This window comes from Ammodytes marinus, assembly GCF_949987685.1.
Source record: "Ammodytes marinus genome assembly, chromosome: 8".
Lineage (NCBI taxonomy): Eukaryota > Metazoa > Chordata > Actinopteri > Uranoscopiformes > Ammodytidae > Ammodytes > Ammodytes marinus.
The window spans coordinates 17497266-17515784 of record NC_137212.1 but is presented as its reverse complement, the minus strand read 5'-3'; the positions used below and the strand labels follow the sequence as shown (position 1 = coordinate 17515784).

The window sequence follows — 18519 nt, the reverse complement described above, 5'->3', positions numbered from 1 at the left end:
GAAAATAACAGAAAAGAAAGCCTGTCATTTGCAAAAGTCCTACTTATAACCCTGCGTGCACACCAAAAACCTCCATGAATGTTGGTGGCAGCTGCCAGTCATTCATTTTCACTTTAATTTTCGCTACGAAGCCTTGGCTGCAGCAGCACCATGGCAACCACCTGCACGCAGGCATAGTGTGTCCACTCCACACACAGTCTGAAATAAGCCGTAGATGAAAGACTCCCAAAACATGTAGGCCTACAACAACCAGTTTAATTTAGCCTTAATACTAATTTGTTTTATATACAAATTGGGGGGCTTTTTGTCATTTGCACTGAATTACACCATTGTAATTCAGTGTAGCCTATTTATTCTAAAATATCATAATTAGAATGGGTGTGATAAGAGCATTAAAATGAGAAAAAATAATGGGACAAAAAGAAATCAAGGGACATTCAGGCTAGAATAAATGAAAATGCGATTAATCGCGAGTTAACTATGACATTAATGCGATTAATCGCGATTAAATATTTTAATCGTTTGACAGCACTAGTCGTAACCTATGTAATGTAAGCAGGTTAGGTTAAGTTAAGTAAAGAAACTGGATCAAAATTCAAAGGATCGATTCTTGGCCAATAGCAATACTGTAGTTTGTTCAGTGCATCCTGAGACTTGACTAAACAGAACACTCCATTATTAGTTTTGGACCCACACCAGTCCAGTGTCAGAGACTCGCATGGCAAGTAACATGGTTGAATTTCAGTGTAATTGAAAAGCCCATTAATCAGAGACAGTGGTGGTGACGCTTACCTTCTGGGAGTAAATATGTTGAACTGTTCAAGAACTTGCTGATGCCAGTGCTCCACCTGTTCCTCTCAGCAGCTTCACTCTTCCCAGATCTGCAATGTAGCGAACTGACTTAAAACACTCATAGTAAAGTGCAAATGAATAAAAGAACGAAAAATAAAATATTAAAAAAAAAAGTTCAATCAACTGAGTTCAGACCCCATTCGCTCCGGCTCAGAGAGGAGAGTGGAAGAGGAGAAAGACAGGGAGGGAGAGGTGGACAAAGCTGGGGGTGCAGAGGAGGTGAAACGAGGGGATTAGGAGAGGGTTATTAATTGGAATCCTTCCCCTTTAAGAGTGATTGGCAGCTGTTTTTCTGCTCAACGAATTGTTTCAAATGTAATTCCATTCACCCCCACAGGAGGAGGCCTGGGCTAATGAAGCCAGGACAAGACTTTCTTTCATAAATGCATTGTTTTACAGACAAAAGACCCTCTGAATGTTTTTACTAAGCTCACCCAGCCTCCCCCCCTTATGTAGAACTTTGAAATGATGAGGGTAAAACCTAGCATCAACAGAAATACTGTCTTCTTGTGAATCTATGTCAATCTATAATTTTTCACTCACTGAGGGTGTCAGTGATAAAAAAGACATAGGAAAAAGCTATTTTTTTTATCCATCATTGCAAATTGTTCCTGAGTAATTTTAAAATATTTTAAAAATACATTACATTAGTAATTACATAATTAAGTAATTAGTAATTAAAAGTTGTATAGTCTTTTACTCTTTTGAATAAATGTCAAGTATAATTGCAACAATAATAACTTATAAGCAGGCAATAAGGTGATAGACAAAATTCATGTCTAGTTATATTACTTTGATTTGTTTATTTTGAAGAAAACAAGGTTTTACACTGATAATACAGTGAGTTCAATTTGCTCTTGTTTATTGCATGGAACCTACTTTTTATTCTGTTTATTTTCTCTGCGTGTTGTTCTATTTCTGTGAATGTAATGTAAATGGATGTGGTAAGTGTGATGGAATTTTGGGTCTTTAGTTGTAATATTAATGGGAAAGATTAATAGGTCATATATGCCTATCTTGTGTGTCTGTCTCACAGACTCTAGGTCAGCCTTGGAGCCTGTTAGGAGACACTTAGGTCAGTTGTATAGATAAAGTCTCATCTCCTTAGACTCCAGAATGTTGTGGTTCACTGCGTTCAGCTCTGAACCAAAACATTGGAACGCTTGGTGCCCGAATCGGGGAGGTAGTAGAGATAGCGCGAGGTTAAAACACAGCTCTAAGCATGAGTTTGTCAGAATTGAAGTGCAAGTCACGAGAGTTGCAGTCCGGTTCTCCTTGGCCAAGTCTGTAATAAATATTGCTTCATAATTCATCAAAGTCTCCTGAAATATTCTTCCACCTGAGTTGACCTCCAACCTTAACAGAACTTCCATCACAGTAAGATTTCCATTTTATTGTTATTTTGCTAAATATTAAATTACTCTGTTGTTCACATTGTGTTTGAGACACTACATACATAGAGATTTAGTTATTTTCACATAGTTTAGATGAATGAAATATAAATCTTTATCACAACTATACTTTAGAGCGTTGCAGGGGGTTTATGAAAGCCACAACCAAGAGAAATCTGCTTATAGAGGAATAATGTATTATTCAGATTTAAATTATTTTCAAAATCCCTCATTTAGAAAAATATACCAAAACTTTCCAGGATTTCCTGGAAATTCTTCTCAGAGATATGAAAAAAACATTGCAGAATAACTGTCTATAGTTATATGATTTTATATCTGGAAAGGCACCATTCCACACCTGTTCAGTGAAAATGTGTAGGGGTCACTTTACCTTCTAAACTTTAAATGAATTAATTTAAAAGAAATGGACAAGTTATTTAATACATACAATGTGTCAATATATACTGTATATATGTGTCCATATTTTAAAGATTGATTCCAAGTGTTTGTGTTCTTGTAGAAACCTCATTGTATTAGGTGACACTGTTTGTCCAGTTACTGGCCTGGCAGAGGAGAAGAGTGATGTTACAGGAAATTAGACACATTCAGATCTATGGCTGGCAATACTGGGCAGCAGCCCAGTCAGAGAAAAGTGGGCTAAACTGAAAACAATTGTAAAGTACATTCTAAGTCCCCTGGTGGTGCAGTAATTTCCCACAGCCTTTAATGGGATTGCCCTTAGATTTAAAGCTGTTTCCCTCCTAACTGCTTCAGAAAATGAGATGACACTATGGTATGATGATGGTAAACAAACTCCTTAAGATTGTGATGCTTGACATAAAGGGGGGGGGGGGTCAATAAAAGAAAGCAAATCACAAGGTCAGTTTTTGGCAATTAATATGTGGACGTTGCTTCTTGGTGGACTGGAGCACCATAGCATCTGCTGGCAGCTTTAAAAAAAGGTTAAGGGCACGGTGTTCGAAGAAGCTTAGTGTCACAGAAATCAGCCATGACTCTCAAGACGCTAAAGAGATTTCCTGTGACCTCAAACATGTCTAAAACTGAAGGTAGAGACAGATCGATTTAAAAACAGGCAGTGGGCTTCAGTCTTCCCTTCTGGAAGAATGTGCACATGACAAAAATACTGTATGTAAAACAAAGTCTGCAGCAGAGACATGGGGAAATTTGAGATATAAATAAGAAATGCTCAGAAATCATCCATCTGTTCAATTAAATGAATTGGCTTAATTTACAGCATGCATACCTTAGAGTTTACAGGTGAAACTCGAAAAATTAAAATGTTGTGCAAAAGTTCATTTATTTCAGTAATTCAACTTAAAAGGTGCAAATAATATATTATATAGACTCATTACATGCAAAGTGAGATGTTTCAAGCCTTTATTTGTTATCATTTTGATTATTATGGCTTACAGTTTATGAAAAACCCAAATTCAAAATCTCAGAAAATTTGAATATTATATGAAATCAATAAAAAAGGGATTTTAAATACAGAAATATCAACACTATATAAAGAATAATCATCCATATGTACTTAGTACTTGCATGAATTATTGCCTCAATTCCAATTCACTTTCTATGATATTCTAATAATATCAGTATTACCTAGATTAGTTGTATTACAGTTTAGGCATCCAAGCTAAACAAACCAGTAAAACCTCTGGTTTCGTGCATACTTCATCATCTTAAAATCTGAGCCAACAGGTGGGTACTTAAGTACATAACAACCTCAACTTTGATGTTATTAGTTATGTCTGGTTTATGCCAAAGAGGTTTCAGGTTTCAGTATAACTCAACATCAACTATCCCATTGGAGTCTGCTCACAAATGACTCTCGATGCAAAGTAATGATAATCTAAGGTGCTTGGTTATCCCCTCAATCATTTGTTAATTCATTTATGTCCTTCCACTGTTCTCGGTTATCCTAATTGAACGTAGATTGGTTAAGAAGGAGCAGTGTAGTTATCAAGCTGCTTAGTTTCATCAGATGACAATGTAAGACTCTCTGATCCTATTAGGTAAAAGCAGCTAACGTGTAAATGCAGTGTCAGCTTACTGAGGGAGGTAGAGAAAGACATGGGAAGGGAGGGGGAGGGAAGAAAGAGAAAGAAAGGGGGAGACAATGCATGGCAGTGTCACAGGTAGGGAGAATTCATGTGATCTCTGCATAATCACACAAATACATATAGAGTATACACACACACACACACACACACACACACACACAGCACACTCTTTTGAGATTGGCTCTTCTGTTGGGTTAGAACTTTTGATAATTTCACAAGACAGTCAATCTTGTTTCATTGTCAGTTCCTTCCCTGCTAACACTGGCAGTAGCGCTGGTTCACGCAATAGCGGCACATACAGTATATACTTATTCTGACTAGGGAATGTTTACACTGCTATCAGCCTAAATCAGCTACTTTTGGGGTGTTGATTTGTTTAAAATAAACTTGGGATCTTGCAATAACATTTTAGAAAATAGGTGGAAACAACCTTTTGTTTTCTCAGGATCACAAGCTATTTGACTTATCATCACCAGATAACATGTTGCATTAAATAAATAATTGCCTAGACAATTGGATGCACTAGCATGATTAAAGCAACACAGTATGCACAGTAAACTTTTCATAATATTTATTCATGCAGTGTTATCTGCATTTGGTGACCTGAAAACACTAAAAGCGCACAGAAAAATACAATTCCTTGATTTAAAACTCAAGGCCTTTGACTTACTAATTCAACATTAATTTTTCTCTTTTGTTGATAAAATAACTAACTACCGAAAAACCATACATTTCTTATGGAATTCTTATTCCAAAATTGGTTTGCATACATTTTGACTAGTCAGCCAGTTTGTCATTCACCATTGGCAAGCATCTCTAATGCGGCCAAAAGACGGCTGCTTTTAACCTTGTTTAAAATTCAATTGAATCGCAGCTCTCACACCGTGACTTCATGTTTAAACTCATCCTGAGCTTATTGATTGATTGATTGATTGATTGATTAAATTTTATTTCAGACATATCAAAAAAAGAAAATTTAAAAGCATGAAAATACAATAAAAAAATATATTCAAATGATTTCGCAAATAAAAATAAACAAAAAATAAACAAATAACATATTGAATTGATATGCCTGAAAAGGAGTAGGAAGAAGTATAAACTTATTTGATCCTACCCCTTTTCCACAGCTCAATAACTTTATAATTATTTTTATTTTTATTTTTTTTATATTTATATTTATACAATCCATATATCCATATACACTCGACGCCATTGCAAATGAGGGCCACCCCTCAATTGGTCTCCCGAGGATAAACAAAAATCAAACGAAAAATGAAATGAAATATCCACCACATACATCCATACAAAAATACATCCACCATATGCATCCACACAATTCATACATCCATATCTCCATATTTGTGCAACTCACACATATCCATATCCACACATACATGCATCCACAAATCCACACAATCAATATCTTTTAATATACTTTCCTTCTTAAATCTCTCCCTCATCCCTGTTAAAAATCATTGCTTTGAATTTTTTTTTTAACTGAATCATGTTTGGACATTGCTTTAGCTCCGTGCTCATACCATTCCACAGTTTCACACCACCAATTGAGATGCAATGACATTTTAAAGTCATGCGTGCAGCCAGTGTCTTAAAGTTTAACTGTTCCCTCAAATTATAACCCCCCTCTCTGTCAAAAAAAAGTTTTTGAATGTTACCTGGTAGCAGTTTGTTTCTAGCTTTGAACATGATTTGTGTAACTTGATATTCAACCAGGTCCTTGAACTTTATGATGCGGGAATGTAAAAAGAGGAGGTTGGTGTGATCATAATATCCAGCTTTATTGATTATTCTTATGGCTCGTTTTTGAAGCGTGACTAGTGGTTGCAGTGAGCTTTTGTAAGTGGTCCCCCAGACCTCCACACAGTAATTTAAATAAGGTAAGATCATTGAGCAGTAAAGAATATGTAATGATTTGTGATCCAATATATGCTTTGCTTTACCCAGGACTGAGATGCTTCGTGACAGTTTAGATTTAACATGTTTTATGTGAGGTTTCCAGCATAGCTTGTGGTCTATTGTCACACCCAGGAATTTATTTACATACACTCTTTCAATATTAACACCATCTATCTTAACATTTACATCACTATTTAAATTACAATTTCCAAACAACATGATTTTTGTTTTGCTTAAATTCAATGATAATTTATTATTGTCAAACCACCTTTTTAATTTGCTCATTTCAGATGTAATTGACTCCAGAAGCTGCTGCAAGTCCTCTCCCGTACAAAAAATATTTGTGTCATCTGCAAATAACACAAATTGTAAAATATTTGATATTTTACATATGTCATTTATGTAGAGAATAAAAAGAATTGGCCCTAACACTGACCCCTGTGTTTCAGTGTCTGTTAGCTGTTTTACATCTGTTTCTGTGTGGTGACAAATGCAACTTTACTTTAAAAAAAAAGTGGACAGCACAGTGTGGTTTTCTTTATCATTATTCCCCCAAAATCATAGTTTCCTATTTAAATGTTAAGTTAAAATTATTTTAAATTTGCACCATTGTGTCCACAAATGTCATGATGTCATCCAAAAACAAATGTCAATAAAAGCAGACTGAGATGGTTGAGTGAAAAGCGCATTTACTTTCCCTGTGTGGAGCGCTATTTCAATACATTGAAAAGCCGGGACAAACATGGCCAGCGTTGTTAACTGTTGAGGGTTCAAACTCTAGCCAATCCATGGTACTGTGCTGACCCTGACCTACCAACTGACTGTATTTCTACTGAAACTAACACCCAGATATTTACAAAGACTGCAGAAAAGAGGTTTGGAGGACTAGTTGGTGCTGCTGCCCTGCTGTTCATCTTAAAAGGTTTACAGTTTAAGGTGCATCATTTACACATGGGCTAAATGTGATTATCATTTGCCTAAGTGAAGTTACTGTTCTATTAAGGAAACAAAATTAATTCATTTCTAAAGAGTAAGTAAGATCAGTTGCGTAAAGTAACTAAATACATTTGTTCAAAAACTGACCAAAGTGTTCTAGCACAAGCATCTTATAGCTATATTTTTCTCAGAAACCTAAGGTAAACCCTCACCTTGGAGGGCATTAGAGCCCCTGAGAGAAAATACCTTTAGAGCTTATCCCTTGACGTATGTGTTGAAGGAGAAAACTTTCATCCTAATATCCCTGAATGAAGTGCTACACCATAAACACAGACAGACAGCTATGACGTTTTTTTGTGTGTGGCATTTTTATGCTTTTATTAGACAGTTTGGAGAGACAGATGAAATGTTTTTTTCTTCAGATTTGGTTCCTGTATAAATCCCTGCGCATAAAATTGCAGCTCATCCCATTAGAGGAACACACAGAGCAGATTGGACAATTCATGGAGGACCCTCACTTTTGCTGTATGATAAAAAGAGAGAGGATCAAGCCTCAATCTGGGGGTCGGTCTCCTGGGGCAGTGACAAATGCCAGGTTTACGTAGGCTTAAAGCAAATTACATCTTTAATTTGGTCTAGCTGTGACAACAATCTGAAAAAGGGCTTCATTTTGTGGTAAGTTTTGTGTAGCAGTCTTATCAAAAAGCAGATGACATTCCCATCCTGTAACTCTAGTTTGTAAAATAATCTGCAGATTTAACCTCTTTTCCCCCCTCAAATTTAGGAAAGCAGAAAACATTGTGTACCTGCAAAAATCCAGTATATAACAGTCACTAAAAAAAAAAAAAAAAAAAGAGGGAAGAGAGCAGTAATAACATACATCTGCATTGATTTACTCTAGCAAAAGAAATACAATTGGTAACACTTTATATTAATGGTAGGGGAGAACAAGGTAATGTAAGACATCGGGTAATGTGAGACACCCCCTGTATCTAGGCAACGGAACACATTTTTGGTCATGTGAGCATTATGTTTTCAAGCCCCTCTCATTTCCACTTGACCATGAAGGATAGAACCTCATTGTGCTGTTGTAAGCATGTTTTTTTCACAAAAATATTTTTTTTGCATGTAAAAGTAAATTTTCTTTCTGTCAACTTAATCAACTAGCCTGGCACCGCCCGCCTACCTACTTCCGCTCAATTTTCATTTCACTTCAGTAGTCAGTCTGGGGCTGCGGTGCATTCATTTGTTCCTGCTCGTCCAGATTTTTGGATGTCCAATCAGTGAACAGAGCAAGTGGCTCATGATGACGCTGATGTCGCGTGCCAGTTTCAGTTGAATGCTGCGTTCCTTTATAATTGGAACTCGGAAATTTCCGACTTGGTAGTTCCGAGTTCCGACCTGTTTGTGTTCCAGTGCATCTGCTCGGGAAAGTATGGACTCCTACAACCTTTCTCATCCAAATAACTAAACAATAGGCTCTAGCAAGTTACCGTTGCCAGGTACCGGTAGATCCATACACTACAATATGTAGTGAAGTCGGAAAATTTCCGAGTTCCCAGTACAACTGGAATGCACCGTCAGAAGCCGGCTCATGACATACATCACAACCAAACGTTATGCGATTGATTGGCTGATCCAGAGTGGCACTGGGCAGATCCAATAGTTTTAAACTTCAACAGAAACCCGCCTCCAAGTGAGTGAACGTTTGCCAATAGAGCAGTTCCAGACCTTCTGTACAAATTAAATAAAGTACGATGGTCTGGTTGGACCAGGCTATTTATCAACTATTGTGCCACAGCAAATTGATTCAGGTAGAAAAACTTCTATCATACATGTTGAAGAACTACCAACATATGAAACCATGCGATGATGCTAACTGAAGATTAGCCTGAATTGCTAAGAGAGGTAGTTTTTTCTCAAATCTAGCAGTGGGGTAAAGTGAGACAAATGCTGTGGGGTAAAGTGAGACTGTGTCTGTGCCCTTTTTGAATGAATACATTAGGGACACTAGTTTGAAAAGAGACAATGCGGGCCGGAATCCCTCCGATCTTACATGCACACAAGCAACAATCTGTCTGTTTTTCTTTTTTTCCAAAGGAACCGTATACCGGCAATAACATCAAAAACTTATTAAACCCAAATCCATGGCATCTCATGTAGTGCTGAGCACTAATGCTGGTATACAAACATATGTGGTGTTATGTGATTAAATCCAAATTAAACATTGTACACTTAATCCCAGTTGCTCTTACCTGACATTTAAATATATAGCACGTTCCTACTACAAGCAAAGTGTCTACATCTTCCACAAATAGTGGCTTTGTATTGTCCTTTGGAAGTGATTGAAATGCAAAAAGGTTGTGATACAAGGGAAATCCCATTTAAGTCATTCATTTTTGCAGTCATAAATGTGTTTTCTAAATGTAAAAAGTCATTAGGGTTCATCCTCTGTGGACCATGAGTGCCTGTAGAACATTTCAGGGAGATCCATACTATAGCTGTTTTTAGTCTGGACCAAAGTGGTGGATCAAACTACCGACCTTCCACTCCATAGTGCCATAATGCCAGCACGGCTGACAATCTGATAAGAAAAGTTTTGTATATTCATAGCTCTTGTGTGATGAACGCCAACACAGGAGGGCCTCAATAAAAAGGGTGGATTAGCTGTCCACCAGCCGGCAGTCTATTCCCCATCACTGTGAGGTCAAGATCAGCATCCAGATCCAGACCTGATCCCCTTCCTATGCTCCGACCCAAGGCCTGGGCTGTGTTTACACATCTCTCGTTCTAGTTTCTCCCTCAGTTTGTGGAAAGCAGGTCTTCTGCGGGGCTCCTGCTCCCAGCAGATCCTCATCAGAGTGTAAACACCAGGGGGACAGTCCTCTGGGGCCTCCATGCGATAGCCCCCTTCCACTCTCTCCTTCACCTCTTTCAAAGACTACATGGAGACGGGAGAGTAAGGAGGCAGGATCAGAAGACAATCGATGGATTGTGAATACACTTTACATAATGTATACATAAGTGAAAAAAACAAAACACTTCGAACAAATGTTAGAAGCCTGGCTTTGCTCCAATATGAAATTCTGAATTTTTTTCCAACTTCAATGATCAACTTACCTCCTCAAGCATTGTTCACCTATATGAGTAAGCTTGTGCTACGACTTGAACTGTTTAAATGATCGTCACTCTCTATCTCTCTCTGTACTTTTTCCATTGCGTACTAGTTAATTAATTAATTCAGTGCCAGCAGATTATTGACAGGGTACAGAGGTTAATTGACGCTAATGTGAACTTCCTCCTGAATAATCAGTGTGTATGTATGTTAAACAGGCTGTATTTAAGAGGTAATCATCTGTATTTAAAAGGACAGATGTCAGGTGAAAGGTGCATTGAGGCCGTTCCGGGCTAATTGTCACAGTGATTAATGGCGGCCCTTTATCCTTCTATCTTTGCTCTGACGCCAGACAACACGCAAGTCACCTCAGGGGGCAAAGGTTACCTTATAGATACTGTGTTTGACAAATAGATTTGTGTGTGAGAAGCATAGTTTGAGCTCTTTGCTCCTTCCGTTTTGGCGGATTACCATCCTTATCCGCTCGCTTTAATGTCCACATGTGCGTCAAGTTTATAAAGTAGATTAACTACTTACTTCGAACATGAACTTGTGCTGTCCCACGGCATTGTACAAGTTCATGTTCGAAGTAAGTAGCTGTTCGAAGTTCCTGAGCTCCTCCTCTCTGCTAAATCTGTATCCTCACTGACGCACCGTTGTGATCCGAGTGACCGGTAGAGGCTTCCATCTCAGACAAGGTAAGCCGACTCTCGATACATATTAGCTCAGTAGGACAGGCAACTTTCAGATTGGCACACTTACTAATTGATAGATAACACCCGAATTAGAATTCAGATTTACATGAGCTTGATACTGTTTCCGGTCCTTAACTTGTAGATTAAAAAAAACAAATATTAAATATTTTATATAATTTCTTTATAATTTTTTTCTTCATCTAATTTTGACGATTTTTAGAAAAATGTGTTGGTTTGTAAGTGCTAAGCGAGCATGTTGTAATAGAACCTGTGAACCTTACCTTTTAAAAGTATTTTAATTAATGTTTCTATGTGCTACAGAGGCTTAGATATTAAGATTTTGGTAGACGTTGACAATTCGTAGTATTTTTTCAGAAAACCCTCAGGAGATAAGGACACGTATCCTTGATTGCAATGGGTTAACTCAGTTTTTGCTGTAACTGACTTGCCTGTGACAAATAACAAAAACAAACACAGACAGACACAAACATAGGTGCCGGTGCTACATACCATTTTAGGGTAAGGCTGACGACCATAGCAGAAGATCTCCCACAGGAGAACACCATAGCTCCAAACATCTGACTTTGTCGAGAATTTCTGCGTAATGGGAGGGAAAGTATAAGTAGTAACACAAAATACAATTTTTTTTTTTACTTCTTTCTAATAGAGCATACTTTGTAAGGGGTTTAAAGGTTGTTGTAAACTCTGACATCCTTATTAATTAAATGAATAATCCAGGGTAATTCTGATGGAGATATAAAAAAAATTAATTGGGTCCTTACATTTATCTGCATTATTCAAAAGATAGATTAAGATATCAGTGATTATTGAGAAGTGGGACAAAACAGGGTGCATTGTTATGCAATATTATCAAAATAATGTAAATCTGACGGAGTTGACACATTTTAACCATCAATAATAAAAAACAGTGATTTTATAACGGCATATTATTGGTTGAGCGTTAATTCAAGATTCACATTACAGTCTTTCAATCAGACTTGCTTTAACAGACTCACACCAAATCGCCTCATTTTGTATATCATCCTGTACTTTTTTAAGAATCATCCATGACAAAAGAAGATTGTGACAGTTTCCATAAATACAGTATTAGAAAAACTAAACCCTATTTCTATATTCAATATAATTATAATAACTTGAAAACCACCCAAATATGATGCCTTCACATTGAATGTCAACTCCGTCATTGGCCGGTCACCTCCGTCAGACAGGAAATCTGACGGAGTTGACATATTTAATTGTTCTTAAAAACAAATGGAGTTTATATACTAGCCATTTGTTTTTGTTTTTTTGTTTTTTTAAAGATATTTTTTGGCATTTTTCATGCTTTATTTGACAGAGCAAAGAGACAGAGGTGAAATGGGGCAGAGAGGGGAATGACATGCAGAGAACGACCGCGGGCGGGAATCGAACCTGGGTCTGCTGCTGGGCCCGGCCCGGGGGGGGACGCCCTACCAACTGAGCTAAGGGCGCCCCACCATTTGGTTTTTCTGTTGATGATAGGTGCTAGTATGAACTGCTTCAGGAAAATAAAATGATCTAAACATTTCAAATAACTTCTTCAGAAAGTGTAAGTCGGAGTTGACATATCATGGTTGTGATGCAGGACTTTCAAGATTGGGAATGTAAAATATTCTAAAACTACAACACTTATCAGAGCCTGTCTGACTCTAATGTACTCTGCAGAGGTAGAATGTGAAGAGGTCCTTCATAGTGACAGCTGCCCCTTATTTTGCCTGATTTTATTACATTTTAATGGATTGCCTGACGGTGGTGACAAAAAGTGTCCCACCACTTAGAAACCTTATAAAACATGAATATGTTGTAGAAAACAATGTTTTTATTGATATGAGAGATTATTTAGTGTTTATTTTGATGTAAAAAGCTCTTTTTAATCATTAAAGTACATTTTAATAGGTTTTATTGCATATGAATGATTGAACCCTTCTCTGAGGACACACTGTTTTGGACGTCGTGAGAAGATAACAAGTGTCATATATTTGACATAATAATGATAAAATTGAATTTAAGGGGATAATTGTGCTCCAGACATCCTATTCTTAATCCCTAATAACATCTACAATTTTAAATATTTTTACTTTTAAACATAACAGCAGTTAATATTGGAAGACGGCCTTTTGTCCCGCTTCTCAAGAATCACTGATATGTATTCATAAAATGATTTTTCAAAACACATTAACCTTTAAAATAAGGCTGGATACTTGACTGACTTGAAGTTACCCTCAAATACTAATAACTTTGTCTCTCTCTTATCAGGAAGCAGAGGGAAGGCTGCGGAGAGTATCACAGTCAGAAACCGATGTAAAAAATATGGGAACAAATTCCAGGTAAAAGAAAAGAAGCCCTTCAAATCGACCTCTTTCTTCAGAGCTTCGGGGGCTGTCCATTTGACCGGTAGCTTGGCGTTATCCGTGGCCTTGGAGTCCACCTTGGTGAGGCCGAAGTCGCTGACCTTGGCCACGCTGTCGTCGGACACCAGGACGTTACGAGCCGCCAAATCTCTGTGAATCAACTTCTTTGACTCCAGGTACTCCATCCCCTCGCACACGTCGCTGACACCACACACGTCAACACACGTCAACACTCCTCGTTTCAACACATTGCACTACTCTGCATACTGTATGCTACAATTTCTGCTGCACAGAACATAGGACATCATTAAACTTTTTTTTTTTGGAGTTTGAACTCACAGAGCAAAGCGAAGCAGCTGAACTGAGCTCACAACTGAACGCCCCCTCGTCCTGAGAAAGTTGACGAGGTTTCCCTGCAACAGAATCACATGCATGAATATATCATGAACCAATTGAATGGGGTTTTATTTAAATTTAAATTTAATGTATATTAATGTCAGCCTAATACCACTAAATAAGAGACTCTGACTTCTTAGAACTGCATTGCCATCACTGGCATTTCATTGTGTCAGTGGCGTCACCATGTGGCAGGAGGTGGTGGTGATTTTGCAGAAATAAAATCACCACCAAAGCTGGAGAATGAGCCTTTAAAGGTGCTGTAAGCAGAATGGTTATTTTAGCTAACTTCCTGTCAGTTACTGCAGTTAGCAGTCCCCTCGCTCGTCCCTACGTCACCACAATAATGCACTGCGAGTTATCTAGCATCATCTCAGATCCATAAGTGTGATAAAACATGATAAAAACCATCAAAACAGACATTGGGAAGGATTTTTACCTGCTCTGCCATTGTAGGCACATAAACATTCACCCATGTGTCGCTCTGGCGTGCACCGGCAGCGAGACCATGAGTGACACGGGTTCAGGTTTGTAGCGTTCTCTCTTGTGATTGGATATTAATTTCGAGATACCCCGAAAAGTTTATTTGCCGATTACATGGAGAGCAGCTGACTGAGAGATCGGCTTTATGAAACGCGCACATTATGTAAGTGATCACTGTATGAATAAAGAGCGATTTAACACTTATATTAACATAAATAAACCGCTTACTTCACCTTTAAACAGAGGGCTGCCTCAAGATCATTCATGTCGACATGTGATTTTTCTTTGGTCAAAAAGGGACAAGTTGACTAGGATTTTCCGCTTCATCTTTAATTTGTCGGGTGTTATTGTAATAATTTTACCGTACCTTAGTCATGAGCTCTGTGACGATGTGAAGCCCTTTGTGAAGAATGACACCCAACAGTCGCACCAGGTTTTTGTGCTGTAGCTTCCTAGAAGGAGTGAATCCATGTGAAAACCAAACACACAGAATAAAAGATCACTTTTCACAAATGCAGATAAAAGTAGCTGTATAGGTAATTAATAAAAAGGTCAATCAAAGAGTTGACCGAAGCTGCATAACTGGGAAAACATTGCAACTGGAGATAACCTGAGACTTACGTCATAACCATGGTCTCCTGTAGGAAGGCCTGAGCCGTGACATCACATTTAATGATCTTTACTGCCACCCTCTGGCCCATATAGTCTCCATCAAAAACAGCTGGGGTAGAGAGCCACACAATAAAATATATATACTTAATAACAAAGACTTAATTCCATATTTAAAAAAACTAAACAAAAATCATTATAATTGTTGTGAGGGTACAGAGATCAAATCAAAAGGAATCTCACCGCCAAACTCCCCCTCTCCAATATTCTCTCCCAGCGTGAGCTTGGTAATGTCCAGCAGCCATCCAGCTGGAGAGGAGAGAGACATGGAAAGTGTGAACATGCTTTCATTATTATTATTATTTATATTATTGTATTTGTCGATAAACTAAAAAAGGATGACAAACGATTTATTGAAAAAAACTTTGTTTTCTCGGGGCTGACATCTTGACATTAGACTCACATTTTGACAGCTCCAACTCAGCTGACTTTGTTCCTTGTTTCTGTTTGGGCTTCAGAAGAGTCGTTGCAATGGAGCCTTTGTTCTTTGAGTAAAACTGCAAAGATGGAAACAGGCAACAACAGATATTCAGCAAACACGTTCAATTATTCATAGCAGATGTTTTTTTGTTTTTTATAATCGGTAAGATCTGTAATTTCCTTAATTGTCTTCCTTCTTCTTTGTCTGCGTTTCTCCCTTTTCTGCACAATAAATGGTCTTGTCATTTGTTTTGTAAAGTACATGTTATAATTCTCACTAACAATAGCGACACTTCCACAGTACACGGGAAACCATTTGCACACTGTGGTTTGCCAAAAAAATAAAATAAACTATGAGGGCATAAAGTAAACCTATATCATTCGCAAAACTGCAGCCCACTATGTATCTATGTATAGAAGCTCTGCAATGTGAGGTGTAAAGTTACAGTTTCCTAACAACAAAATGCAAAGCATCAAAGGAGGGCAGCTGGATTAGAACTATACCAGTATATTATAAGATCATTAACATTGACACACCAGGGCCTGGTTAAATATTGTCTACAGAGAGACAGTATAACATGATTCAGCCCAAATATTCATCTGTTTCCTGGCAGGGAGTAAGTCAGCTGGTGTGACTCAAGCCTGAAGCCATGTGTGGCTTGCTGATAAGATGGTGCTGTAGGAGACCTGTCTCTGTGTCCAAGCATCGCAGCAGCCAAGCTTTCAATGCTCTCTCAAACAGAGTCGGGCTGAACATAGATAAACCATAAAAGGTCTGTGCTTGATTTTCCTGTTCTGGCTTCACTTTGACACATGAAGTGTATATTTTTACACTGGTGTCAGTTAAGCTGACAAACCCCCTTTGACCGGAAATACAGCAGGCATCAGTGACCAATGTTTTTGGCTTGTGATCACCCATCACAGGTTAGTTCTATGTACAATATGACAACGTCTTCAGATGATGGTTCAGACTAAAATGTCGCACCAACTATTGGATTGATCGCCATTTAAATTTAGACCAGATATTCTCCATGGGCGCCAAAGGATGAGTCCTACTGACTTTTGGTGTTTCCTTGATTTTTCTTTTAGTGCAGCACCCGCATAAGGTTTGTAGTTTTGAGTGAAATCTCTCAACAAATATGAATGGATTACTATGAAATTTGGTTCAGACTTTTTTATCCACCTCAAATTATGTTCACCTTTATCTTGACATGAACATATTACTATATGGTTAAGAGGTCAACACTTCAAAACTTGCACTGGCTACATAGCATTACACAACTTAGATTGAATATAACCAATGGACTCTTACCTCTATCATGTCAATGAGGTTGTAGAAATACTGTGCATTGTCCATGGTCAGCTTGTTGTCCTGATATATCACCCTGTAGTGGATGACCTCTCTGGAGGCACACACACACAGGACATAGTCGCCGGGATGGCGGATGGACTCCCGAACCAGGAACAGGCCTTCCTCTGCCGGCTGCAGCTTACACACCGCCTCTGGACCAGAGATCTTCCCATGAAACCAACTAGTTGGACAAAAGCACAGGGTGAACACGTTGTCAGAAAATCATACTGATACACTGTGTATCCATTTCTGATCCCCAATGTCTCATACATGCTTATTCTTGTAAAGCACTTTTTATTATTATTATTATTATTATTATTATTATTATTATTATTATTATTATTGAACAGAGAAGAGGTGATTACACATGAATAGTTTACACACCAAAACAGGAAGTAAAGGACTGATTAACCCTGAGACAATGTTTGTGTTCATGTCACACATCAGCTCACATTGTTTGGTCACAAGATGTGCTTTAAAAGGTTGACCAAAGCAACGGCTATGGTTAGAAAAGATCAGAGTCCCTGTCACAACAACGATTCAGAGAGAGGAGACGTACGGCATGAGGCTGAGGCTGGGGTCTACGCGTAGAGCCTCTCTTTCACGCACATTGGTGCAGTTTATGAGTCCTTCCTCTCCCGTGGCGTTGTGTCTGGCGTTGCAATGTCCCTTTCTCTAGAAAACAATCAATTAAAGTCTTGTGTCAAAAAGCTACACTACATAGTGACTGTGAGCAAACAGCGTCTGTAGCTCTGTTTAATCATGACTGTACCATGCTTTTGTCGACAATAGTGAGGATGTCCCCTTTGAGGTAGGCCAGCTCTCTAGGTTTTGGGTTCCTTTGGTCCCCTTTGGCTACACACTGTGTACCCGCAGCCCAGCTCATCTGCAGCAAGCAGAGGAATAATAATAAGAGAGGTAACTAACAATGCTGAAATAGTATTACATAAAAATGTGGATAGCCACACACCACATACTGTATACATTTGTATAAAATAAAAATTATTAAAGTCATCAATATGTTGGAGGTGCAGCAACTTGACTGATATACTGTATGATCAGTGGCAAATTACACCAATTATTTCTAGGAAACTTCCTCGGGAATTAAGGTTTTCAAGACAAAAAAAAACTGCGAATAACCTAGGCTACCTATCATGTAGGCTATATTTTAATTTCTAAAATGTAGTACTGTTATTTTTTTTTAAATAATTTACCTACTTAAGGGATCCTTTTAACCTCAGCTTATTTTATTTATTTGTCCCGTCATCAGTGTCTTGTGTCTGATGTTTATTATTTTTCTGCATTAAAAAAAGAAGAAAGAATGAACAATAAAATTATTTTGAAACACTAACTCGGTTGCTTGGAGTTTACACAGATCTTAGTTTGATAAATTGTAATTCACTCTGTTGATTACCTTCAGGCTTTAGATTGTTTATTCATTTATTCACAGCCTAATCTCATATTTTTTCTTTGGCATTTTTAACAGCCTCCAAATTTTCTATAAGCCAAAACTGATTCCGCTTCTATATGAATTAACATGGCTCTGAATCACAATAGGCTACAAACCTTTGCCATGAGCACGGCTGGAGGGTGAGATAATTCGGTGTGATGACACCTGTCGATGAGAAAAAATGTCAGAGAATAATGGCCACACTGTGCATCTATAATACTACAGATACATTCTATTGTCCTCTAGGCTGCCCTCGAGGAAACGAATAGAGCAAAAAATGAAATGGAGACGTTAGCGAGTGAGGATGTTAACTGCTTTGTGAGAGGCTGATCCTGTCGCATAAAGAAGCCTACAATTGTCAGAGCCAAATGAT

General features: G+C 38.0%; 1 protein-coding gene across 1 annotated transcript; it reads right to left on the bottom strand.

Moving 5' to 3' along the window:
• Positions 1 to 9890: 9890 nt before the first annotated feature.
• matk (megakaryocyte-associated tyrosine kinase) lies at positions 9891 to 18302 on the bottom strand (the record flags this gene model as incomplete). Its single annotated transcript, XM_080033345.1, has 12 exons — positions 18263 to 18302; positions 17469 to 17582; positions 17256 to 17371; positions 16658 to 16877; positions 15329 to 15422; positions 15109 to 15174; positions 14878 to 14977; positions 14624 to 14708; positions 13717 to 13790; positions 13383 to 13578; positions 11498 to 11584; positions 9891 to 10118 (listed from the first exon to the last, which is right to left on the bottom strand). The coding sequence occupies exons 1-12, from the start codon at positions 18269 to 18271 to the stop codon at positions 9891 to 9893; spliced, it is 1389 nt and encodes a 462-aa protein (XP_079889471.1). The 5' UTR covers positions 18272 to 18302.
• Positions 18303 to 18519: the final 217 nt, after the last annotated feature.